Below are 26,742 nucleotides of genomic sequence, written 5' to 3' on the forward strand. Positions count from 1 at the left end.
CACAAACGTCACAACCTACATATAAACTACCTACATACAAAATCTGCTGTATCTGCTAAAATGATTATGCCTTAGGCCGTGGGCACATCACAGAAGTTAAACTCCTTAAGTAAGTCAGGATTTTTTTTCCTAGTATCAGTTCATATAAGACAGCAAAGACTTTAAGACTTTAAGAATCAACTTTATCAACAAATTCAAGTAAGTGTGCACATTAATAATTGTATTTTATTTTTTTAAAAAGAAAGAAACAAAGTAAAAAAAATGCTACAAAATGCAGTAATATAATCAAAATATACAATAAAGCAAAAATACATATACACAAACAGTACATCAATATACAAACAATGCAGGATATAAAAGGTTACGAATTTGACCTCTTTTTATTAAAAAAAAAAAAACCTAAGTAAGACAGCAACAACTGTAAAATTTAGGACAGCAGTCTTTAAGAATTAGTAGAAGGAAGGAGTGAAAACGTAGTTCCTAAAAATGTAACTACCACAAAAGCCTAGTAATCTAATCAAAATATATCTACGATATAGAGAAAAATATATATGTATGGCGCCAGAGTTACATCAATGTGAAAGGAATATAGAATATAACTGGTCATGAAATGTAACTGGTTTTATTCCATAACGGCAAAAATGCAAGAATTCAAAAGTAACGTGTCAGCTTGTTACTTAGGACATTTTAACATCTACATGCACAAACGACCTCACGTATGAGTCAGAGATGATAAAAGTTTCCATTTAGACTAGGGTGGAGTTGTCTGACAGTGTGAAGACTGAAAAAGGTGACCCTACAAGAAGTGGAAATAATATAGCTAAAATAAACCCAAAGAAAAACACCCTCTATGTTCTGTCAGATAAACAACATAGTTAATACTTAGCTGATTTAATAGCTGTGTTTGTAGCAAGAAGTAGTAGCACACAAGAAAATGAAAAACAAGAGTGATCTGATCCCCATCTACATATACCGGATGACCAGAAAATTATTTCCATGCTGATGAAAATTCTCTGTATGACTACACAGTCACAGCAAATCGAAAAAGCTCTATGATACCACATGTACTGTATCAGCGATCAAGAGGATTCACTTCATGTAAAAAGAAGAAAAAAACAATTAAAAAATGCTGGAATTTGAAGCATGTTGCCTTTCTTTTTAAATATGAACGAGGCACTGGCACACTGACCTTCACCCAGGATTTTACTGGACCATTCAGTGAACACAGAGGTATCAGCAGCATGCCGTACTCTTCTATTAAATTTAATGTTTCAAATCTCTTTACTTTGTGTCATACTGAACTGAAAAATGTAATAAAAGCAACCAGCAGCTTTTCAGCTGACCAAACTAAAGGCAGGGGGACTTCACAACAAGCAAGTGGCACATGTTACTGCACTAAGGTTTCGTTATTAGGGTAGATACAAGGCTTCAGGCTCTCAGGGATGACACAGCATGGCATTGTATATAAAATTATTTTTTTCTGAACCCCTAAACTTTCCAGGCAATTTTGCTAATACTGACGTAAACTTCTTAAACTGAAAACTCAGAAAAATAACTGAAGAAGAAGAAAAAAACAAAACAAAAAGAATTACGTGGAGCAGACCAAAATTGTCTGACAACTTCTGTTTTTTTTTCTTACCCTCCGAGTTATATTTTTGGGTAGCCAAAAAGCATGATTTTGACATCAACAGGAAGTCACTTATCAAAGGGAAGCAGTGTATGCACGCATGCATAGACACATGCACAGTCTGTGCTTCTTATCGTTAAAGCCCAAAACATAAGCTCTTGTTGTTTTTTTCGCTCCTTTTTTGGGATATGTGTGCAATACTGCTGACTGAAGCAACAATAGTTCACAGATGAAGAAATTGCTATTTTTTGGAAGAACTAGTTCCTTGTCCCATGTGTGCCAACTCATAGTCAGCTGAATTTCTGTCTATACATGAAATAAACATGGTCTAATATTAGATCCAAGAAAAAGGAGAACGGCAGTTATTCATTTAAATACCCCTCTTTTTTCAAGGTCCCAGCCCAAGACGAAATTAGGAAAGGATGAATCAAACTCTGGCTGGTTAAGGTATGTGATGTATGAGTTTATACTAGGACATTTCTTTCACCGTTTTTGCCTTTTGTTTCAGCTTTCACAATTGGTCACACTTAGAATACCCACAAGAGAAGGATAAGCCGAGCTATCGTTGCTCATCTGCCCTATCTGAACTTATATGGGACAGCTAATATCAAGATTTCTCATTGCAAGATGTATTTGTGAACCACAAACTCCGCATACGGCTTGGAGACCTTAACCGCATACAAGCAGAATGATTGCACCATTTGTTTTCAGTTAATGTGTGCAATGTGCAAACTGGAGATGGAGTCAGTAATAACACCTGCACCCACATTAATGCTGCATGTAGGCAAGCATGCATAGCATGAGTCTTATACAGCAAAATGTTCTTACACCAGCAAATATGAGACCACAGCAAGACTAACATTTGTCCTACTCAGCAGAAATCATTTCTCTCATCAAATCTTTCGAAATACTGATTAAACTAAGCTGAACTAAGCAGAAATACATAGAATGCTTCATTTATGTCACAAGAAAGGATAAATGTGAGTGTACCATACAAAGTACCAGTAAGCTCGTGATGAATCATCACCTGTGATTACGAACGTGGAGACGAACGTTGAAAGAATTTCATAACGTTGCTCTATTTTTTATGTGTGTGTTCACGCACACTGCTTTACTACATACTACTTTAGAGAGCACAGCTATGTGTCTGGCAAGAGAGGAAATGGGTGTCTTGACTTATCAAACGTCATCCTGTGTGGGAGAAAAAGGCAAGATGTCTCAGTGGAAAGCGGTTTGGAGAGAGGGGATGAGAAAGAAGAAGGGAGGGATTTGTTAGTCACACGATGTATATATTACTGTGTCACAAAAGACTTCAGGTTTGTCTGAAGTCTTTGTTGGAGGACATGCTTCACTTAAATCCAGAGCTTGTTGGGAATAGTAAGGAAATGAAATGGCAAGATAACGGAGGAGAAAGAAAATGCATCTTGGTTTGATGTTACTTTAGAGAGTCTAGCACTGACGGTTTATGTCAGGCCATACTTGAGGTTTTACGGTGTGAGCAGCAAGTTTACAGAGGAGCACTCGAAGACACGCAACGATGAGAGAGACTATGTGGATTTATGTCGTGATCCTGTTCTTGTCTGAAACACAGAGCGTGGAATCAGGTTTGACATGTTAACTCATTTTTCTTGCATTTGTTTTTCAGCTTTCACTACTTACATTTTCTTAAGAGTGAGCAACCTTCACAAATGTAATACATAATGACAAACTCCATGCGGATTCATGTGGTTTACGACACAAGTGAGACATTTTTAAACCTTGAAAATGTTGTTTTTTTTTTACCTTTTTTGTGTCATTATACTCTGCGAATGTATTTTAGTGTCAAATATGTGTAGCATGCATAATAACAGAGGTAATTAGTGTTAGATTTGTGGCTCATTTCTATGAAGTGGGTGAGTTGTAAACTGTAAGTGGTTGTGGGCCTCCTGAGATTTCAGTGAAATGGTTGTATTCTGATTCACAGCGTAGACAGTGTGTGGAAAGACTATGCATGACAGTGGGCCAGAGCAGAAACTGGCAGGGGGAAAAGGTGTTCCATAACAGAAGTCAGCCCCGTCTTTTCTGAATGATCAAACTGCCTGGTACTACCCTGGAAATCTTGATTTCACATCTGGGTAAAACTATGATGCAGCTCTTTCTGCATTGTAAGGGGGTCTCTGTTTTAGAGTTGTGGTTTTGTTCACTCACTTTCTGCGTGGTCTTGGTTTTACACCTGTCAGATGTAAACAACTCACTGAACACATCCACCTTGAATTTTCCGTTTCACTTATATGAAATACCGACTGTGTCTCTGGCTTCTGGGTAACGTGGAAGATTGTGATTAACCTTTGTCGGCTTTATAAGGAGCTGAACTTTAACTGTGACATTTTATCGCCCCACATTCGGTGACTGTCATGTTTGTTTGTTTTTTTCAAAAGCTTAAAAAAGTGCAGTTTGTCTCACAGCTCTTTGTTGTTTAACTCTCCTGCATGGCCATTCAATTCATGTTACATCTTAACCGATTAAACTTCAACTAACAGACGACCATCGCTGCTGCTCTGCTGACTGAGCACTTCAAAATGAATATTTTGTTGCTACTTTAATTACTGAAACATTCTACTAACTTTTTCCTTAATTCACCTTCGTCTCTCTCAGGAACTACTGAAAGGGCCCCTGTGAACACCACTTTTCCTCCTATCACTGGTAACAGTCTTTCCCCGTGTTTCTATACTGCTACTGTTCACTATGAGTAAAATATGAAGTGAGAAAGTGTGACTAGCAAAATGTGAAAATGTCAGTACATTATGTTTAATTCCTTTTCTACTGCTTATTGTGTTTCAACCATTGCACAACCTTCTTTACTTAAAATGTATTAAAGCGAAAGAAAAAGTGCTTTAAAGCACTTCAATACTTGTTGAATAAGAAAGGTGCTATTTATTAGTCTCTGTCTGATTCATTACCGCTTTTCGTTCTTTTTCCCCTCTTCCTTTTTTATTTTCCTTTTTTTAAAAAAATTTTTTTTTGTAATATATAAAACATTTTTTTGTAGTGCTAATTAGACAAATCTTAAAAATGATTACAAAAAAATAAACAATGTTATGATTTATTTTCTATCTGTGTTTGATGCTGCAGCTTTATTCTTTAAGTAAATATATTTAACATATGCATAACATAAACAAATACTTTCTATTTTTTCTTTGCTTGTCTGCCTTTTTTGTATATACTAGCAAATCTATTATTCACACTTCCTTTTTTTTTTCCAGAACGCAGAAATGAACTTTTCAGTAATGGGAGTGATGCTAATCTGACATGCACCGATAAGATGTGGAATGAGACATTTTATGTTATCTGGAAAATTAAATTGATTAACAAAACCCGTTGTGAGATCAACTTTGACAGTTATGGTCGAAACTCAGACACCTGCAATGATGGAAAGTCACTCCGAAACACATCCAATTCTCAGCCATATCTACACATCCCAAAGTTCTCAGAAGATGATGTGGGAATCTACACGTGTGAGTTTGCTTACAGAGGAGGAGCTACCAATTGTGAAATCCACGTGAATATCACAGGTAGGACTTCTGTTATAACATTAGTCACACACCTTGGTACCTCTATTGATATATAAGAATACAGATAGTTGAAATATCAGCCTTCTACCATTCAGCTTATACCTCATAAAGGAGTAAAATGGATATGCATTTATGTTGCTCTGCAAAGTCTTTTCGGTGGCACATTTTTAAAAAGTGATCTTCAGTTTGCCTTTTTTGGACACAAACACATTGTCCTCTAGAGCTGGGATGTGGAACTCATTTAACATCGCGGGCCACATGCAGCACTTTGATCTGAAGTCCTCTGAATCAGGAAAATGCCTCTCTCTGTGAGCGTAAAGAATTTTAACTGCACATTTAATCTAAGAAACAGAAGTGCGGTTTCAGCAGCATGTCATGAAACATTCAAATGCTGCTGCAGCAGATAAAAGACATCTGAAATTTATATAATAGATCGTGAAAAACAGGCTTTTCCTCCAATTTAATTGTTATTGTTTACCTGTTACTTAATTATGTTGGTGTAGTATGAAATACAATAGGGGAGGTCCCTTATCACTTGGAAAAAATCTAAACCTTGAATGAATATACACTTATTTTCATTCAATTATCCAATGGGAGCGATTGGCCAATTCTGGCTCCCGGGCCTCATTTTTGACAACTCTGCTCTCAATGGATCACTGACTTCATTGTTAACATTCTTCATTTAGCACATTTAGATATTTGATCTGAAAATGAAAAACAAAGAAAAATGAAAATAGAGCACACCATGCCATGCAAATCCTATTTTGTGGTGTGGTTAAACTTCTAATATAGGAAGCTTAAACGATTTGTTTTTGTCGTTGTTTCTTTTTTTTGTCTGTTTTGATTTAGTGACTCCTGAAATAAAAGCCTGGATAGAGTACAAAGACAACACAATGGTAGCAGTATGTAGAGCTGAAAATGGAAATCCTGCAGCCAACATCAGCTGGAATCATGCACGAAATTCTTCTGTGCAACAACTGCCTGGGATAAATGGACTTTTTACAGTAGAAAGTCGTTTGGAGCTTCCTGAAGGCATAGATCCAGAAAACCTGAGCTGCACCATCAGTCACCAGAACCTGAACAAGATTGTATTTTTGGAATATCAAAAAGTTAAAGGTCAGGCTTCTACAAACGGAGGCACAAAAGTTACACAACCATGTGCATTTAAGGTATTAACAAACATTTCATTTGTCTCCCTACAGTTTATTCTCTCTGGCTGTATGCACTCATAGCTGGGATAATAATTGCATTTTTAGCGGGACTCTTATTTTTTTTGGTCATGAAGCTGAGGTAACAGGTTTAATTTAACAGAAATTGAATCAAAATAATAACTTGTGTTCTGAGAGTGTCCAGGTTACTGAACATGTTTGTGTAACTTTTGCCAGGCAACACCAACAGTCAGATACCTCCTCCTCCAAATCCCCACCGGTAGGTAAAACTGCCTGTATTTTATAGTTCTGGTTGTTGACTGCACTTTGTCATGTTTTGTTAAAGACACCTCCCTCTGTTCTATCTCTTTTGTCTTCTCTTTTTTTTCTTTTTTTTGTAGATAGAGGATGTGGAGGAAGTGGAGCCCTATGCTAGCTATGTTCAACGTGTGAACTCTATCTATAACTGATCTGCAGATATGTTCACAATGACAAAAGAAAAAGAAAAAAGAGCGTGCACATGCATCACAGCCTAAATGCAACAAGTCTTTGTGAGAAACTGAGGGCTGTGAAACTGAGAAAGGGTGAAATAGTAAAGAGAGGGAAGGATCAAAGATTTTCTCTGAAAGAGGAAAGTTTCTCGCTTTAAATGTATCCTAATAAACACTTAACTAATGGAACGGGGGATGTACCTGATGTCTGCCCACCACTTTGTGTGGGTCTCAAGGAGAACATTAACTAAAAAATGCACTGAACTGCTGAAATGAGGAGGCTCTTGAGCCACATGCAGCATGTAAGACTACAGAACTACAGACTTTTGATAATGCTGATGAAATATATTAGCTACAATTATGTACAAATACACTTATTTAAACATTAACAGTTAAATAGATGATCATTTCTTACATAGAATCATGCTGGAGTGGCTACAGTAAAAGCACCAAGCAACGAAAACATGCATTTTAATCACATAGCTGTCTCAAGGTAATGTGGACAATGCCATGTGAAGTATTTATGTTATGTATGAATGTGAGATGATATGATTCTTTGTATTAAAGTGCATGTATAAATGCTGACTTCATTTTAGCTACATTCTTCAGACTTAGGAACAACATTAGTAACGCTGCATCAGAGCAACTCAGCAAGATACACCAAAAAGAGTCAAAACAGTTGTTCTCAACATTTTAACAGTGATATCTGCCAAGGTGACTTTTTCATTGTTTGAGGGCATGCACTAAAAATACAATCAATACTAATTGTCACTTTTTTCATAGTGAATGTGTAAAGACTCACCTCAGTACAGTAACAGTGACTAATGCAGTTCCGAGAAAAGAAACTAGAAAAAGGAACTATTCTGCCCTCTACTGGTGAATAATAGAATTTATGTTGCTACAGGATTAAATGATGCAAGGCGTCTGAATAATTTCACTGATAGAAGTCAATCTATTCCTCCGAGTTTGAAAGCCATTATTTGGTCTTTGGGAATAGTTCTCCGGACTTCTTGAAGGACATTGAAAGCCCTTATTTGGATGTTGGCTGCCTGTTCTCTTTCAAGATGATCCCACACTGTATCAATATTGTTGAGGTCCAGGCTCTGGCGAGGCCAAGCCACGACTGTTTTCCATTGGCAGTGTGTTTGGGATCATTGTCATTCTGAAAAATGAAGCTGTTCCAGCTTCAGCTTCATTCCAAATGCTTTTGCATGGCGGTTGAAAAGCTGATGGCACATTTCTGCATTCATTCATCAATTCTGACATGATCACCAACACTATACTCATTAACAATGATCTAAACCAAAAGTCAAAGTCTCTCTCTCTCCATATACATAAATATATATATACACACATGTATGTCAGTGGCTTCACACTTGTTCTTTTCAGTAGCTTTAGTAAGTGATAGAGGGTAGATCAGAGGCAAGAGCTGCAGTGACTATAATTGTATTTCCATTATAATGAGAGAACTAAAAATTTGCCTCACAAATATATCCCTATTTTCACAGCCTGACTATTTGAACTCTTACAGTGACTTAGCACATTAACATGATTTCCTCTTAAAAGCAGAAGCAAATAGCAAAACTGGTTTTCGTCTTAAATTGAAAAGATTTTTTTCTTCTTCTTTCAGTTTTTCAGACATGCAGTTTATTCATACAGCAGAATAAGAACAGATGGGGTAAATAACAGTACTCTGCCATGAAGTTAAATGTATAAATAATTCTGTTGATTAGACAGATTCAAACTAAAAGGCACAAAAAACCATCTCTCAAAGAAAAAACAAACAAACAACTTCTCAACCTTTCAGTGTGTTTGTAGTATATTGGGGCCTGTGGAGTGCTTCTTACATGCTGTGAAATGCTTCTGACTATGTGTGGTCTGGACTATCGTTTTATAATGTGGCAATAGATCAAATTACACAAACTGTTTTCGTATTTGGTTGCACATTTGGATTGCATTTTAGGTTTGGGCAGTATTAAGTTTGAAAACGCTTTCTGAGGGAACTCAATATGGGGCGTTGTGAAACTGATTAATGGTGGAGCAAAGAGTTGGCATTGTTTCAGCACCAACCACCAGCAACAGACTCTAGATAATGATCAAACCTTCCTGAGCAGCACCTTACAGCAGATGCATTCATATCAACAAATTTGTCTCTCAAAAACCCCCAAACAGTTCTGCCATTATTGTTGCACATGCACGCTATGAAACCACAAAATACCAGTTCTAGACTTTCCTATGCAAACAAAATGTTAGGTATGTCTGAGAATGTGGTGGACATTCTCAGACTTTCAGTTGTGGTGTGGCAACAGTCTCAAAAAGGTCAAACAGGTCAAAAAGTCTGAGTTTCTTCAGGGAAACTTCTCTTTAAAGAGGAGCAAGTTTTGAATTTGTGCTGTGATGTTTTAGGAACTTGGGGCCAAAACATAAATCACATAACCTAACCTAAAGCTAAAGAAACACAACAAAATATAACTTCTATTTCGAACATTTTCAAATTCACATTAAAATGTCACACATGGTGGCTTTAAGACTTCATCGATTCACTTGTAAGTAGTAATTGCATGCCACAAACTTCTGTATTTCCTGATTTGGATGCATTGCCCTTCTCAGAGAGGTCCAGAATTGATGAAAGCTTGTTGGCTTTCTTCTGATTTTTCAAATCTTTTAGTAAAGTCCCGATGTCTCGAGAATCGTGTCATCTCTCGCAGGTTCGTCTGCAATGCGAGTTAGTCTTCTTGAGGAAGGAACACCACCACCATGTTCTGGTTAAAACGTTTCTTCAATTGTGGAGAGAAACTTCTTTCTGGTTACTGTACATACTTCCGCAATCAGCTGCTGTTGGCTGTTAATCTTCTCATTTTGGCAGTTTCTTTGATAATCAAGATCTGCTCTTGATTAAGCTAAGAATATAAAAAATAAAGTGACAATTCAAGTGCAAACAAGTTCTTGCATGCCTTTACCTGGCATCAGATATTTTCTGCAACTCACTTGACCGAACAAATGCTTCCACTTCCGTTTGTTTACCCCATAAGTACATAATCATCTGGACATTCGTCTTTAGATGAGCACTCAGATTCAGACTGAGGCTGAAGTGCTGCAGGAATATTAACTGTAGCATAGTCGCAGTCGTCGTCGGTGATCTGGTTTGTTGGTGGTCTGTTATGTCTTGCTCCTTTGGCTTTGTCGTGGTTAATAGAAGCATACGTTACATCTTCGTTGGGTTGCTGGAAGAGAGAGAGTGAGATGGGTGATCATCTACCCGTATTGTGCCCATCAAATAATTTATTCTACTTTTTACACTGTGTTTCTGCAGCTGGCATATTTTGAAATGTGTCTACATGCCGCGGGTTCCTGTGTAGGTTGTTTTACGGCAGAAGCCTCATGTTAATCTTCTCCAAGTATGTAAATCCAAAGTGGAACACACCCATGTCTTATGAAAATCATGAGCTGATAACGGTGAAGATTTATGGTCAACAGAAATAGAACCAAAATTAATGCGGGGATGTCTACCTTGTCATTCGCGGTCTTATCATCTGGTTCAGAATCCCCTGAAAGAGGAAATATGGAAAAATCATAAAATTATAATAGTTTTTTCTTTTGTTTATGATATTTATCACATTTATACTGGGGAAAGTAACACAAAAGCAATAAGAAATTAGTAATACAAAATAGCTTTTACCTTTCTCTTTCTTCTTTCTGAAAATAAAGCAAATTGAAACGATAAGCTACCAAGGACCACAATGTTAGCACACACAGAAGAATAACGCCTTTGGATAATACTGCTTATTGAGTCATATGTCTTTCACCTCAATAAATCATATAAAATATTATCTGTGGCAGCAGGTGTGGGCTTTAGCCAACAGCAGTGTTTCCTTGACAGCTTTAACAATTAAGCGCTTGTGCTGCAACAGGAAACACTTTACATAGACCTACAATCAACACCTGTTTATAACCAACTGAAAATGGCAGTGAATAACCAACGAGGGCATCACGCTTTGCATATTTCTAGACTTGCCATTTTAGACGGTAATATATTGAATATGTAACGCAACAGCAAAATATGTTCTTTGTATTTGACTTAGTTCTTGTAAGAAGACAACCAGAACCCAGGGCTATTTTTATCTCGTAACCACGGTTTCCTTGCTAGAGGAAATGTAGAAACTTCTTGTAAAAAACTGCACAATCATTTCATTTAAACTTTTTTTTTTTTTTATAAATATTTTCGCTGTAGTTAATTCACAAATACCTTAAATATATTTTCTGCATTTACAGCAGTTAAAGGAGTGTTTTAGAATACATCACATTCTGATGAATAACTTTGTAATATATGAAAGTCCCCACTTATAGGAATGTGTGAATGAATGTATGAGCGTGTATGATGACTTACCCTGAAGCACAGTTTCCCATGACGATCCCACAGAGTGCCCGGTTGCTGGAGAAGGGCCCCTCGGCCTGACGCTGTAGTAGATATGAGCTGATCGCTTCCTTGCATCAAACTGCATATAGGCCACAGTAGTGAGGAAGTGGTAGAAAAGAGAGGCAGAGTGAGAATGAGGGAGAGAGAGAGAGAGAGAGCAAGTGAGAGAGAGAGAAGCAAATGTGCTATCACACCAATAGGAAAATAACAGTACTGATGTAGAGGAAAACGGTCAGTACTAACAAACAGCATACAAAATATAATGTGACACATTGATATTAATACGGAAATGCTGTAACACTTTGCTGACACAAAATACTAAATTTTTTGAGCGCTCTATTCATATAAAATTGTGTATATCTATATGGATGTACTTGTATGTATGTGGATATATTGGTTTGTTGGGGGGGTTTTTTATGTCAGAAATAAAAGGTCATCATCATCGTCACCTACTGTATTTGCTGTAGTTTAAAATATTTGCCATTGAGCAAACATGAAATATCTGCATCGTGAGATAACACAGAAGTGAGTAGTTACTGTAATGTATTTTGTTGTCAGTGTATGGTGTCATTTGCATGTCTGTGTAAATATTTTTGATGTGCAACAACAGGAAGTCAGTGATCTTTGCTACATGGAAAGTCCAGGTTTGGTTCACAAACTATTTATTGTCAGCAGGAAAAAGAACCACACCTTCATATTCATTCAGAGAAATGTCTGGATATGCACCACCTAGTAACACTCTGTACAGGAAAGGCTCAAAGAATGAGCTCAGAGTGGACAAACTGAAGACTTATCACATCATTTTCTTTTCTCTAATGATGAAATAAATGATCAGATAATCACACCAGATAATCATCTTTACTGATATGTTTTCAAATATAATAAAAACATTGCAAATTTTGTGTTTGATTGACTTTACTTTTGCTCGAAATATATTTAGTGACAGTACAATAGTTAGAACTGTTGTTATACACTGAAAAGATCCTGGGTTTGAATCCAGTCTGGGGCCTGGATGATGTTTGCATGTTCTGTCTGTGCCTGCATGGATCCACTGCTTCAGCTTTTTCCCACAGTTCAAATATATTTATGGGTTTATCAGGGGTGTCAAACTCAAATACACAGTGGGCCAAAATTCAAAATGGAACAAAGTCGCAGGCTAACATTAATATTTATTGAAAAAAAAATCTTCCTCCAGATATAAGAATGAATCTTTTCTTATGGACTCAAACAAGTTTAGCTAAAAAACTGAATATGGAACAACAAAGCTTAATACTAAACAATATATATATTAGCTGTATAATACCAGTAGGCCAGCTCTAATAGTAATTTGGTATGGCTTCGCGGGCCAAATGTAACTAGGCTGCGGGCCAAATCTGGCCCGCGGGCCAGAGTTTGACACCTATGGTTTAGATTAATTGATTATTCTAAACTGACTTTAACTGTGAATCTGAGTGTGAATGCTCTATGTGTCAGCCTTATAATACACTGGCAACCAGTCCAGGCTGTACCCTTTTGCCCTGTGACAGCTGGAACAGGCTCTAGCCCCCCTCCGTAGATTGTAAACAAGGATAAGAAATCCTTCTTCGTGGCTCAAGAGTTGGGAGTTCACCTTATAATCCGAAGGTTTCTGGTTCGAGTCCTGGCTTGGACAGTCTTGGTTGTTGTGTCCTTGAGCAAGACCCAGTTGCCTACTGGTGGTGGCCAGAGGGCCTGGTGGTGCCAGTGTCCGGCAGCCAGTGTCAGTGCGCCCCAGGGTGGCTGTGGCTACAATTTAGCTTGCCATCACCAGTGTGTGAATGGGTGGATGACTGGATGTGTAAAGCGCTTTGGGGTCCTTAGGGACTAGTAAAGCGCTGTACAAATACAGGCCATTTACCATGCTTATATTAAGAAAATCTCTGGTATACTGACGCATCAATATGTTCTTTTTAGGAACAAATCCTATAGTGAGTATTCTTTATCTTTTGTGGTATGATAATGTATTCAGAATTATTATTGAATTACACAATACTGTTTGCTTAAAAGGGGTCATATACCTTATCCATGGGTCGCACTGAACACTAGTTTCCATCAGGTGTGAGGTGGTTTCTCCCTGAACAGACACAGAGAGAGACAGACAACCATTCACAGCCACACCTAAAACCAATTTAGCAGAAACAGTGAACCTAACATGTCGTTGGGATGAAGCAGGAGTAGCCGGACAGAATCCATACTGATGGGTTTGAACATTAACTTCTTAGTTTGCAACAACGGTACACTTCACAATGCCAGCCTTATGAACGTTTGTGTATTTAACAAAATACAAGCTAGCTAGCTATTGTTAGCGAGATAGCTAGCTTGATAGCTAGCCAACTACATAGATAGGCAAGGTCAAGACACCCTGTTGAATTTCAAACTAACATCAGACTGAGGAAGATGGTGATTTAAACAACTTTGAACGTGGCCTGAGCATTTTAAAAACTGTCTGCCTCCCCCATATTCATCTCCAGGGTTTGCTGAGAATGAACCGAAAAAGGGAAAACAGCCAGTGAGCAGCAGTTCTCTGGTTGAAAATGTCTTGCTAATTCCAGAAGTCAGAAGAGAATGTTCAGTCTTCTTATGATAATAGTAAAAAAACAAATAGTTCAAAAAACCAATTGTTTGCACCAGTGTATGCTGAAGAGCATCTCTGAATGCACAACACATTGAACCTTGAAGCAGATGGGCTACAGCAACAGAAGAGCACACTGGGTGCCACTCCTGTCATCTCGGAACAAAAAACAGAATCTACAGTTCACATTAGGACACTGGAAAATGTTTCCCGGTCTCAACTTCTGCTGCAAGATTCAAATGGCAAATTCAGAATACAGTGTAAACAAAATAAAAGCAAGGCTCCATCCTACTTTGTATCAGTGATTCACACTACTTCTGTCCGTTGAATGGTGTAGGATATATTTTCATGGCACACTTTGGGTCCTTTAGTAGCATATTTTAAATATCACAGCCTACCTGAATTATGTTGCTGACCATGTCCATCCCATTATGATGACATTTTGAAGGCCATTTTGAACACGATAAGAAAATGTTACAAATCTAAAAAGGATCTGCAGCCAGTTTTTGACCATGACAGTGAGTTTGCTGTACTCAAATGGCCTCCACAGCAGATCTCAACCCAGTAGAGGAGCTTTAGGATGTGGTGGAACATGAGATTTGTATCATGGGTAGTGATGGGCAGATGAAGCTTCAAGAAGCACTGAAGCTTTTCATCCAATTGGTTCACCCCAGTGCAAAGCATCTTGAAGCTTCATTTGCTCTAGTAGGACATCTACTGGACGTAAAAATATTAGTTGGCATGAATTTGAAGAATGTGGCCTTTTGCACACAGCCTGTAAATGTCAACAACAAAAGGAGTGTGTAAAACATGTATATTGTAGTGATGGCAGTATACTGTGTATATTTATACTGGCAGTATGGAAAATGATTATTTGGAAATGCTTAAAATGGAAATGATCATTTACTGTGAGGTGAGGTGTGGTTGGGGTATGGACAGTGGTTGTGCTTTTTTAACGTTGAGGTATGGACAGCTACAGACTGAGGCCTCAGTCCTGCCTGTTCACATTTTATTCAGTAAAAACTAAATTTTCACTGCTTTTATGGCCTTTTTAGTGGGGAGAACATAGCTAGGATTTAATGATTTAACAAATCTTTTAAATCCTTTATCCTCCACAATGCTAAATGGCTGGGAGTCCTCAATCACTATGCTAACCAGGTCTTCATCTATTTGAGATTGTTCTCCTGAGGAAAGACAATAAAGACAAAGCACAAATATAAATATCACACACGTAACTTATTGCAGTTGTATAATATTGTTATATCATTTAGTAACATTACAGCAGTGCCTAGATGAGGTGTTGTTGTTATATCCCAGCTCCCTGGCACATAGCAAACACTTCACCTTGTACAAAAGTAAAGACAGCTTAACATAAATTGTATTGCACCATCAGTATTATGAAAATACATCTTCTGTAGAAATTAACATACCTTGTTGGGAGGAATAAGATCAAATTATTTTTTTTTTTAGTTTATAATAGGGTTTATTCGCTCGGTCAGCAGGTGGCGGTATCCTCGTACACTGGGGAGTACACTGCCATTAAATGAACAGAAGAAGAAGAAAACATCTGCACATGCGGGTAGACCCGGCTGCAGCTTTTTTTTAAAATTTTTATTATTAACAATTGAAACAATACAGTCACAAACAACATAACACATTCATTACACATTATAGTGCAAATGAACTGGAATAAGATCAAAATGTTCCCACACAGGGGAGGACATCCTCCTCTTCTTAGCTGGCTCCATTCTCTCCTGACTTTCTCTCCTCACTCTCATAAACCTCCAAACGGTCTCCAAACTCTCACTAACCGCAACTCTCCATCAAACACCCACATTTTGAATAAAGTCTGAGGGGTTTATATCGCTGTCATAGCTCGCGGCGAAGTTCAAACCACTTCCTGAACCAGTCACGTGGTACAGCCGGTCAGCGAGGCTTCGGACGTCATCATTTTCAGCTCCTCCCATAAATGAAGCACGCCTCGTTACGCGCATCGCGGAAACGCCCCCTCCATTACTCGAAGCCTCGATACAGAACGTCACATCACTAATCATGGGTGTGCAACTGACATATCTGGAAGCTGTGTGATACTCTCATGTCACTGTGGTCCAAAATGTTTATCTATAGATAACTACCAAAAGCTAAAAGAGAAATAAATGATTATATTAATTTTGTACAGAGACACACATAATGGCATATCCACATGAAGTAACACACAATTTTCCACCAGATGATGCTGTTGGAAAAGTATGCTCTGATTCACATGACCCTGAAAAGCATTGTCTACAAACTACATAGAAAGGTGAATGTGAACTTACACCACCTGCTGGCTGCACAGACAGAGCAAAAAAGAGTAAAAACAAAAGTCATTCTTGCTGTATACTTCAGATTTCTAACGCACATGTATGTACACAGGTTGCAGCATAATGAAGGCTGAAGCATGATCGGTATTATAAGTTGTTCATATAAGTATACTGGTAACCCGAGTGTGAAGAAAAGATTATTTTTTTGTGTAATAATTGATCCAATTTTCCTGTTTAAGTCTGAAGAAAACTATCAGAAATTCCTCATTTTCTGGGGCAAAGCTAAAGTGTTCTTTTTTAGATAGTGAATTTGTGCATGTTAACACTTTGACCCTCAGTTAATAAAACAAAATAAAACAAAATAACAGCATGTTTAAGTTTTGTTTAAAAAAAACCCTGCTGCATCTTCATTTAAAAAAAAAAAATGCAATGCTCTAGGACTGTATTGTGGAATGTTCTTACAAATTTAATACTACTTTTTAGATCTTTTGGTTTGTTTTTACATACCCATAAAGGAAAACAAATTTTAACATAACTTATTTTCCAAACTGACAAATGACAAAACTACCAAACAAGAAATTAATTAGCAAACAAAAAAAGAATTACACAGAAGTGCTGCTTGCCACGAGGCGTAACAGGCCGCAGGCAAGTGGAGTGCCCTGTGGGCTGAAAAACGTTGAAACTCTTAATCAATGCTTAAAGCTTACCATAATAGTAGAAGACACCTGACCTCCCTAAGGGGGCCCAGCCTTCCTCCTCTAACTCCTGTTTAAACAAAGCTATGGACAACAATGAAAGCTACTTCATGAATATAAAAAGGAGCTATTCTCACATTAAATATAATTCACAGTTAATATAATCTTAACTGTGGAGGAGAGACGCCTAATACAAGTATACCAGTCAGACAAGCAGTTGTTTGACTGGTTCCAGATTAATTATGAGATAATGGTGAAGAACGCTGGTTAGAGGGGCCCCGTTGAATTTCTGCACAGGGCCCTAACAGTCTCTACTCTGCACTGGAAAGCTAGCTTTAGTTAAGTGTACAATTTCAAGCAGGTCCAATAGCCACCTTTAGAAACTCAGGGTCCATATAAAGGTGAATGAAACAACTTCTGTAAAATAACTAAACAACTGTGGATAATGCTTCCAGCACTAAGGATCACGATGGGGGTTTTAAAAATAGGGGTTTAATTATAGTTGAGAAGCAATGACAAAACATTTCCTAGTCCCCTAAAGCCCCGCTGATAAATCTCCAGTCATAAACCAAACAAATTCAAATTCAAATTCAAATTTTATTTGTCACACACACACAACCATACACAGTATGACATGGGGGTGAAATGCTTGTAGCTGTACAATGCCCGACCATTAAATGACAGAAGAAAAGTTTTACAATATTTACAATTTACTACAAAAATTTACAAATTAACTTAGGAGAGCATCCAGCACGGCAGCCGACCTCACCAAGCCAAAAAGTTAATGGAACTACTTGAGTCGAAGTACCGAACTACCAGCGAGATACTGGAAAAGTACTTCTTTGATTACATAAAGTCCACTCCTCCTTAACATTGCTGGAAACTTTGTTAAGTAACAGCATACTGAATTACACAAAATGTGCCGAATGGTCGTGGCATGCGTGTGGGATGTCAGGAAGTGGTGAGCCTGTCACATGTGAAAAAAAGCCCCTGACGTACACTCAAAAAAATAAAACATTAGATTTACTTAAAAAAGTTATGTCAAGTGGTTCCACACAACTGCTTTAAGTAACTTTTAAGAAATGTTGTTACTTAGTTTGAACTCAATACTGTTAAGTTAGATTTACGTAAGTGTATTGGCTAAATGTAACTTAATTGCAATGCTTAGCTGATACTTATCTTTGTTGCTTTAAGCCTACATAACTTGTTTAGGCAATATCTTTGTAATACTGTTACTTAGCTGGTACATAACTTTTCTGCTTTAGAAGGACATAACCTGGTTAGGTAGTATCTTTGTAAAACTGTTATGTAGCTGCTACATAACTTTGTTACTTTTGAATTATATAAAATTGTTAAGTAATTTCTATTCAATACAATTACAAATAAATCATTTACACTGGTTACTTCCATACAAAATAGCAAAGTTTCTTAAAAGTTACTTAAAGCAGTTATGTGGAACCACTTGACATAACATTTTTAAGTAAATCTTAGGGAGATCTTTTAGGAAGAAATGAAGACAGCACCCAAATTATCAAACACAATCCTGCCTTTAATAAGCACATTCAGTGCATATAAAATACTTTTTTCCAAGCACAACAGCTTAACACAAAGTGCAATCAATGCAACTTGTTACAAATTCCAAGTGAATATTTTGTGCAGAAAATGTAGATCAGTATAAAGTGCTAACCAACTTGTCGTCAAACTAAAATGATTAAAAAAAATGATCCAACAAAGTCCTGTCTTTACTAAGCACATTCAGTGCATATTAAATACTTGTTGACAGACCGAAAAGACTGTAGAGCCGTAGCTTAACACAAAGTGCAATCAATGCAGACAACTTGTTACAACTTTAACTAAATACTTTGTGCATAAAACAATATTTTACTTCAAAGATCAGTGAAGTGCTAACCAACTTGTCTTTCAACTGGTCCAGAAAGCATCCAAATTATCAAAAAAAATCCTACATTTTACAGGACGTTTCAGGAATTATTTTCAAACACTGATAAGCATGAAAGAGCAAACTAAACTCATTTAAAACAGTGAAAATTGGCTGTTTTGTTCAAAAACTGTACTGTAAAACAGTGCTACTCAGTTTTTCAAGTTATGGTTACATCCCAAGTTGCAGACAGCTGCCAAATGTCACATTCTTTGAAATATCAAATCACAGCGGCCTAACCGCTAGAACTTTTTAAAATGTCTGTCATTTTCTGTATGTTGTCAAGTAGCAGTAGAAGAAGTGCAACACCAATTTTTTAAGTAACAGTATTTTGCTAAAATGCAAATGAACATTATTGTTCTCTAAAACTGGTGAATGTTCCCAAGAAACAGTACTGACAATGAAAAAAAGTGTTTATGAACAACTTAACTATACCTGAACGTAAAGCATTCAAACTAAGTTAAGCAATAAGGGCCTCCCGCTTCCTCCTCTTTATTCAAGGAGTTTGTTTCTGAGCACTTGAACTTTGTTTGATAGCTTCTTAGCATCAAGTCCCATCAGTACTTTCTGAAAAAACTCAAAAGTGTACCTGAGGTTGGATGGGTAGCTCATGTTTAAAGTGTAGATCAGGCCGAACAACAACACAACAGCAGTGGCAACATCAGGAAGATCTCTGAGCACAGCGACACCCTCAATTATGATACCAATGTCTTCTGCCGGGTCAAGGTCACGCTCTCCTTCTGGTTTGATGACGTAGATGCCAATGAGCGTCTTCTCCATTTCACTTTCGGCCTCATGGAAGTCCACATCCTAAAAAAATTAATAAGTAAATAAACATAATAATACAAGTTGCAGGGTTTCATATCAATTAAAGGGATATTCCACCCAAAGTGGAAATTTGTCTATTACCATAAATTGCCAAGAGTTAGATAAGTGAGAAAAAAGCATTTTGTAACCAGCACAGTACATTTCTGATCTTATACCCATTGTTCCTGGTGAGCTCAATAATCATGTCGACTGCAAATGAAAAGTAAAAAGTAACACGACGGATTTGCAGGAGGAGGCGATTTAGACTTGGGCCTACATTACGGTTACGCCAAAGCACCCTGTAACCCGCCATGGCATAGCACTTGGATACAACAACAGTGGTTGAAAAAGCCTCTGGTTTCCATAAATAAACACATATTCGAATATCCATGCACCATGCAGCGGCGGCTTACAGTGTTGTATGTGGTAACCATAATGTATTCCCAAGTCTAAATCTACTCCTCCAAATCCTTCAAGTTACTTATTACTTTTCATTTAAAGTCGACATGATTATTGAGCTCACCAGGAATAATTCGTACCATTAAAGAGTCATTTGCAACCAAAATGCTTATAGTTCCCATTCACTCCATTTTTTAAATGCTAGGCAAAAGCAAATAGACTGCTGCCGGATCAGGAGAATTATTGCACTGGTTACAAAATTATTTTTTCTCACTTATCTTACTCTGGGTAATATGGTAATAGACCAATTTTCACTTTGGGGTGGAATATCCCTTTAAGCTGCAAAACAGTAGACAGCTCAGAGCGAGATGAGAGGTGTTGGTCCATCATCTGAGTACACGGCAGAACAACAAAGCAGAAAGACAGTACACTCAGCCCACATTACACCCCAACTGTAATGGCAAGGGTCACTCCCGCATAAGCTTGTGCTTTTATATCTCCAATAATGTTCTAATTTTAACTTTTTGTTATAATCTAATGAATGTGTGTGAGGAAAAATTACCGTCAGTTAAATTTTTATTACTGGAAATTGTTTCTATTTGATTACTTGCCTGATATTCTTTGATCAAGCTGTTCGGATCTTCATTGAGGTAGACTGCAAGTCCTTTCAGCGTACACACTCTTCTCATTGCAACTGTGTCGTTCTGTAAAACATAAAAGCAAATTTTACTTAGCTAAACTTTAAAGACATTTTCAGTTAACTTCAGCAAAATAAATGTATATAATGCTTTGAGAAAAAAAGTCCATGACACACTACAGAAGAACAACAAAATTTAAAATAAAAAAAATTAAGGAAAGAAGGAACATTATCATTTGAAAAAATGTGACGAGCAAAAAAAGGTAACCACAGGATCCCAAAAAAAACAGAAACCCGACCAAAAACAGCAGCATGAAGAATCCAGTGAGGAAGAGGATGAACAAGAGGTCACACCAAAGCCAGCCTGAACAGAGGATTTTTTTTTTAAAGTAAACCACTGAGTCCACTGATCTAAGGCTTAGGAGGAGAGTTCCAGAGTTTGGGGGCCACAGCAGCAATGATCTGTCACTTTTGGTCTTTAGACTGTTGTGCACTACCAGGCTTTGATCACTGGACCTCAGGGACCTGCTGGGGGTGTTGGGACTGAGAAGATCTCCATTGTATGATGGTGCTTGTCCATGTAAGGCCCTAAGGACCAGAACCAGGATCTTGAAATGAACCTTGAAGTTGACCAGCAGCCAGTGACGCTGGAAGAGAAGCAGGGTGACGTGGGTGTGTTTGGAGGACTTGAACAGGAGGTTTTGCAAGGACAAATGAAAAAACAGTTGTAGTACTAAGCTCAGAGACCTCCCTTTATCCCGTCTTGGTTTGAAAGGTGCCTGATGGCAGTTTATTCTAGCTTCAGCTTTTCTACTGTAAATGCCAAAATTCTCCCCAGGGAGCCGCGGCAAATCCCGTTTTGGAAACGCTACTGTCCTGTAAAAACAGCTTTTAATTCTGGCAATTTTTTTTATAAAGTATCCAAATCAACTTAAAACTTTATTACTGTGACAACACTATCATGAAAAGGACAAAGAATAAACAATCCCATAATACCAACATTAAACTTTACCTTACAATAGAAGGAGACAACAAAATCATATGTATTAAAAGAGGGAATGAAGCATTGAAAAAAATTAATTCCAAACCTCATCAATTGCAGCCATGATTTCTGTGATCTTGCGTCCAGATGTTCCTCCCTTGTTTCTGAAGACTTTGGTCAGTTTGGTTGTGTTGTTGTCCAGCTGTGCCATAAATGTGGATGTTAGCGGGATCGTAGTGATGCGCTGGAATTCAGCATTTATCTGTAAAATAAACAAATGTTTAGCGTGATGGGTTTAAAATATTGCATGTGGAGTGCATTTGCAGATCAACTGATTCAGTTACCTCACGTGGAGAAAAAAAAAGAGCTGGCCATCGGCTTTTAAAGTCAGCTACGAAGGGCATGTCCTGAAGAATTTCTTGCCTCCGGTGAGGAAAGGTTTGGGCCATTTTTGCTTTGATGGTTTCATTGTTGTTCTTCTTCTTGAACTCTGAAAGCAGCACCAACCTTTCTTCTTCCTGACTCTCTCGGGTTTCTCCAGCTGGATAATCAGGGCAGAAATTCACCTCTGCTCTCCTGGGTTTCTTGACTTGGTTGGGATGCACATTACTGTTCCCTCTTCTTTTGAGAGAATTGATGACCAACTCACTACACCCTAAGTTCTTCAGTTTTCCACGATAGTTTGACATTTTATACTTCAAACTGATCTTCCATGCAGAAAATCCAGTTTCTGAACCCTTCTCTTTCAAGCATGGATGCTTTACAACCAAAGCTTGGCAAACATCACTAAGATTGCTGTCTGAAGGGTAAGCTTTGTACTTCATAATTTCTGAAGACAAGCTCTCTAAAATGTCAGACTTGAGCTTTGGTTTTAGGGTTAAAAGTGTTCCATTGGCTTGGAATTCCTGGTTGCCTTTTGTCAATTGCAGCTCTACATCGAAGCTAAACTCAGGTATGCGAAAGTCCAGTGGCCAGGCTTCTGATCGCAGCGTGGAGTTTGCTGAGCTCGAGGAGCTTGATGACCTGGATTCTGGCGATGACAGTATATCTGTGTCATAATCAGGGTTGTGGCCAGAGCAGGGGCTACCCAAGTTAAATGAGGACACACTGCTTTCATTACTACCAGTGGATGTTTCTGGAACACCTGTTTTAATCACTTTTATTTTGTCCATGTCTTTTAGATCAAATGTGGATGTCATGTTAAGGAACTGATTAAAATCTGTGTCCATGTACTGCAATCTGAACTGTTCAGAAACTCCGCACTGATTTTCAATCTCCGCTTTGAGCTCGTTAACATTCTTTGGTATCCCCAAAGGAAGGGTTAACTTGAGTGCGTTGTTCTCCCCCAGGATTATCAGAAGCTTTGTTGGGGCTGTCATTTCTGATGTCCCAATCTCCAACTGTTACTCTAAAAAATAAGTGCAAGAACATGAGCAGGTGGTTTCCAAACTTCAGTACATGTTACATTTTTTTAGTGGTATTCAGAATTTTGCAGCACAATTTTTTTTCCAGTATTTTTACAAGGCTTGAAACATATCCAAGTAGATTTAAGTTCTGGTCCAACTATTTTTAAGAACCAAACTTTGAGAAGTACTGCTATACAGCACAAAAATTAAATCGGCAACATGGACATTAAAATTACCTGAACAGTGTATGTATCTCTTTAATGTAACCATGCGAGAAGCTCCGACTTGGTAGTCACAAAGTGGATAACAATCCACCAGATCCTCATGTGCAACAAGAGAAATTTCCTTTGGAGATGGGTCAATTTTGAAGGATCCATAGTGTTCAGTGTACCACGAGCTCAGTTTTTTTACTATAAACACCAACGAATCTGCCAAAATACACATCTGCAGGATTTCAGCAAACTCTGGCAGACCCCCCAGTGATCCATGTACTATTAACATGCCCTTCCTGTAGTAGATGCCTGCAACAGACACACTCTGGGCAAGGCTAACTACAGCTGTGTCAGGGTACTTTTCAGCAAGACAATGTGCAATTTCACGTTTGAGAAGTTCTACTGGGACTGCCGAGACTCGTGAAACCTCAAAAGTGGCTTTGCTACAGCCTGATGAATGCATGTAATGGCCAATCATGAGCTGGTGTTTGGTTGACAAAGACAGGGTTATGTTTTTGAAGCAGTTTGTGTGTCTAGCAACTTTTTAAAAAAAATGTGTGCTTTGCCTCGAATCTGATTGTCCATAATAAGGCAAGTGGACCAAAATGGCGAATTATTGAGGGATAATGAGCCAGAAAGTGATGTTTTGGCAATGGTCTTCTATCTGGGCATACTTCTTTGTACCTTTGATGGTGGTCTAAAATCTTACTCTCCAGGTATGCAACTGAGTCACTGTTATGAACAGGACACACAACAAGCTCAACAATATCCTTCAAATCTAGTAGAAGTTCCCAAGCTGGTTCGTTTTCAGGTATGTGTTGTCCAATAATAAGTGGCAGAAGTCTTAGTAAACACCAATTTTCATGTGCATTGCCACCAACAGTTTTTTTACTAAGAAAATTGTGAGGCAATTTCTGAGGGCGATTAGTCTGATCCCCTCCTTTGTAGGGAAATGACTGAACAAGTCTATTTAGATTTTCAAAAGTGATGTACTTCTTGCCTATTAGTATTCGAAGGCACTCAGCTATCTCAAAAGGCACAATACCTTCAAAAAGGTCATGTGCAAGATCAGGGGGGAATCCTGTAGTGACCTTGAAGAAAGACAGACTGTCTGCTAAGACACACGAGCTTTTCACACCACAACAAGCTACCCCTGTCTCACGTGCAGTTGCTATGTGTACACGATGGAGCTCCTCAGTTCTCAGAGAAAAGTCACTATTTGTAGCTTTTGATTCAATTTCTGAGCGTGTAGCAGTACAAAACCTGCAAAAGTAATCTCCAGAAAAACTTTCCACAAAACCGGCCAATCCATGAGCTCCGAGGCTGTCTGCCACTACATATTGGACAGTGCCTTTAAAGTTGACCCCTAAATTGTCAATGAACACTCCCTGCTGCTCTAAAATGACAAGGTCTTGCAAAAGTGGCTCAAATATTTTTGAATAGCCAAAGGTCCTAAGGTCCTCACTTTTGCACAAGAGAGCCAAATAAATAGAAGAGAGGGATGAATGACTACCTGGTGGCAAGTTACCTAAAATCCAGTAAACTGAGCAAAGTTTATGCTTTTTCCGTGATGTCCCCAATGGATTGCAAATTTCGAAATCATCAACATAAAGACAAATAGAGATTCTTAGTTCACCGCCTGAGAAAAACTCATTATTTTGAAAATGTAGACCATCTTTATATGATGTATACTTTTCCTTATTTACAAAAGGATTCTGATTGTGGCTAGTGACAAATTTGTTCAGTATGTTTTCTTGTTTAAATATCTGCTGTAATGATTTTAGAATAGGAATATACTGAAAGGTCCTCTTGCTTTGGGAGTCGAGAATGTATTCAATTGGATCAATTACTTCAAAATGTTTTCTGTAATACTGTCTGCGTTTGAAGGCAGTGGCAAGTGTGCCGTCCTTTTCTATGGCTTTTAACAAAGGGTTAAAAGAAACTGCCTTTGTCAGTTCTTCAATAACAGGCTGGTCTAGACAAAGGTTATGATTCTTGAGTATGTCTACAATTACTTGATTTGTCAAAGGCACTGATGCACAGCTTATCAGGTAGTGCAATTCTGAAAGCAACTCGTCAATTGCTATGCTGGGAACATGAAAATAGTTTTCCAACTTAAGTAAAAGAGATGCAAAATTAAGTTCTATTACATTTGCCAAATCTTCAGTCTCACTTGTAGTTGTATCGTGATCAATATTTGCACTTATGTCCTCTTCTACAATAGTGTCTGTACTGTCATCAGCTGATGTTTGGCCTACAATAGTGTTAGCAATACCGATTTTGAAGTCTTTTAAGGTATAAGGATTGTGTTTCCTATTTCGATGAGACTTGAATGTACCATAGATATTTGTTTTGAAAGAACAACCCTCAAACATGCAATGCACAGTCTCGTTACATTTTAGATGGTTGTTAATGTGAGAAAAATACTCCTGCTCCGAAGCTATGTTGCAGCAGGAACACAAATGGCAGTTAAATGTTGCCAAACTCACAGACTTGTCTAGAGTTCTTTGGGTATGTGATCTGCTTAAGTGGCTATGTAGAGCATTCCATGTTTTGAAAACACAGACACAATCAGAATAGGCACATGGATACTGCTGTCTACTATGAACTAACCTGTAGTGTTTTAATAACAGAGCTCGTGATGACACCACTTTTTTGCACAATTTGCACTGCCACATCAACGTATCTGGGGGAGAAGCACAAAAGACATTTTCATTACACTGTCCCTGAAAAAACTAAATAATTTGCACATTGTTAATGTTTCATATTAATCAGTTTTATTTTTAATATTGTATGCTACAACAATGAATTTATTGATCTACATCATCACCACTGCATATTGTGTAAATGTGTGTGTAATCTGACATTAAAAGTCGAGTGAGAAATCCCATGGACATTGTACAACATTAATGCAGTTCATCTTACACCAGCTTACTAAATGCTTTCTGCAAGCTACATCAAAACGTAAGCTGAAATATTAGACAGAAAATACACCCTAACCTGTCTGCTAGCGAGGAGCGCTTCTCCACTGTTGTTGGCTAAAGTGCAACGCAGTCAGGCGTCCGAGTATAAACTTGGCGCGAAAGTGCGTGCCGGACCGAATGCGCTGCCTGTACCGACGCGTACCGACGCTAGCGCTACACTACATTTGGGCTGAAAACAGAGCTTTGCTATTGCAATGGAGTCCCCTCCAAAATCATTTGGAAACTCACGTGCAGCAAGTCCACGTTAGCAAACCTTTACCGGGCAAAACCCTGCCTGTACTCTTTTCTTAGTAGCACTTGCGACATTAACTGACGTGTGAACATATATATGTAGACGGGCTTTACAAGAAAAATGACTTCTTACCTGATTTTTGGACAAAAATGCGGCTGAACCAGTCCACATGGCGAAGAAATAGCAAGCTTGAGAAAGAGGGTGGTGCGCATGCGCATTGGCCCTTATTTAGGCGGGCTCTGCACGCAGCAGTATGTGCAGAGGGACAAACCTGTGAATTTACTCAACAATGTTACGTTGACACAGTTCAATGACTTTGTGTAAC

At 38.1% G+C, this 26,742-nt stretch overlaps 3 protein-coding genes across 10 annotated transcripts; 1 reads left to right on the forward strand and 2 right to left on the reverse strand.

The window, feature by feature from the left end:
- The first annotated feature begins 2,969 nt into the window (after window positions 1–2,969).
- LOC308410255 (cell surface glycoprotein CD200 receptor 1) lies at window positions 2,970–7,842 on the forward strand. The gene is made up of 6 exons (XM_080903491.1): window positions 2,970–3,231; window positions 4,870–5,178; window positions 6,028–6,294; window positions 6,381–6,468; window positions 6,564–6,606; window positions 6,728–7,842. The coding sequence occupies exons 1-6, from the start codon at window positions 3,165–3,167 to the stop codon at window positions 6,794–6,796; spliced, it is 843 nt and encodes a 280-aa protein (XP_080759617.1). The 5' UTR covers window positions 2,970–3,164; the 3' UTR covers window positions 6,797–7,842.
- Window positions 7,843–8,493: 651 nt separating this feature from the next.
- On the reverse strand, window positions 8,494–11,263 carry LOC308410194 (uncharacterized protein). Its single transcript, XM_080903366.1, has 4 exons — window positions 11,205–11,263; window positions 10,497–10,513; window positions 10,328–10,365; window positions 8,494–10,041 (listed from the first exon to the last, which is right to left on the reverse strand). Exons 1-4 carry the CDS (start codon window positions 11,222–11,224, stop codon window positions 9,838–9,840), a joined length of 279 nt encoding a protein of 92 aa, XP_080759492.1. The 5' UTR covers window positions 11,225–11,263; the 3' UTR covers window positions 8,494–9,837.
- A 7,087-nt stretch (window positions 11,264–18,350) lies between these two features.
- On the reverse strand, window positions 18,351–26,742 carry LOC308410372 (uncharacterized protein). Of its 8 annotated transcripts, XM_080903664.1 has the most exons (6): window positions 26,550–26,710; window positions 25,815–25,887; window positions 21,928–22,991; window positions 21,690–21,845; window positions 20,576–20,668; window positions 18,351–19,568 (listed from the first exon to the last, which is right to left on the reverse strand). In XM_080903664.1, exons 3-6 carry the CDS (start codon window positions 22,960–22,962, stop codon window positions 19,251–19,253), a joined length of 1,602 nt encoding a protein of 533 aa, XP_080759790.1. In that variant the 5' UTR covers window positions 22,963–22,991; window positions 25,815–25,887; window positions 26,550–26,710; the 3' UTR covers window positions 18,351–19,250. The 8 variants fall into 8 exon arrangements, 6 of the variants coding, with proteins under 6 accessions (XP_080759790.1, XP_080759791.1, XP_080759792.1 ...); XM_080903665.1 differs by lacking the exon at window positions 20,576–20,668 and having other exon boundaries at window positions 26,550–26,709; XM_080903661.1 differs by lacking the exons at window positions 18,351–19,568; window positions 20,576–20,668 and adding an exon at window positions 20,704–21,248 and having other exon boundaries at window positions 26,550–26,721.

This window comes from Rhamphochromis sp. 'chilingali' (assembly GCF_963969265.1).
Source record: "Rhamphochromis sp. 'chilingali' genome assembly, chromosome: 14".
Classification (NCBI taxonomy): domain Eukaryota; kingdom Metazoa; phylum Chordata; class Actinopteri; order Cichliformes; family Cichlidae; genus Rhamphochromis; species Rhamphochromis sp. 'chilingali'.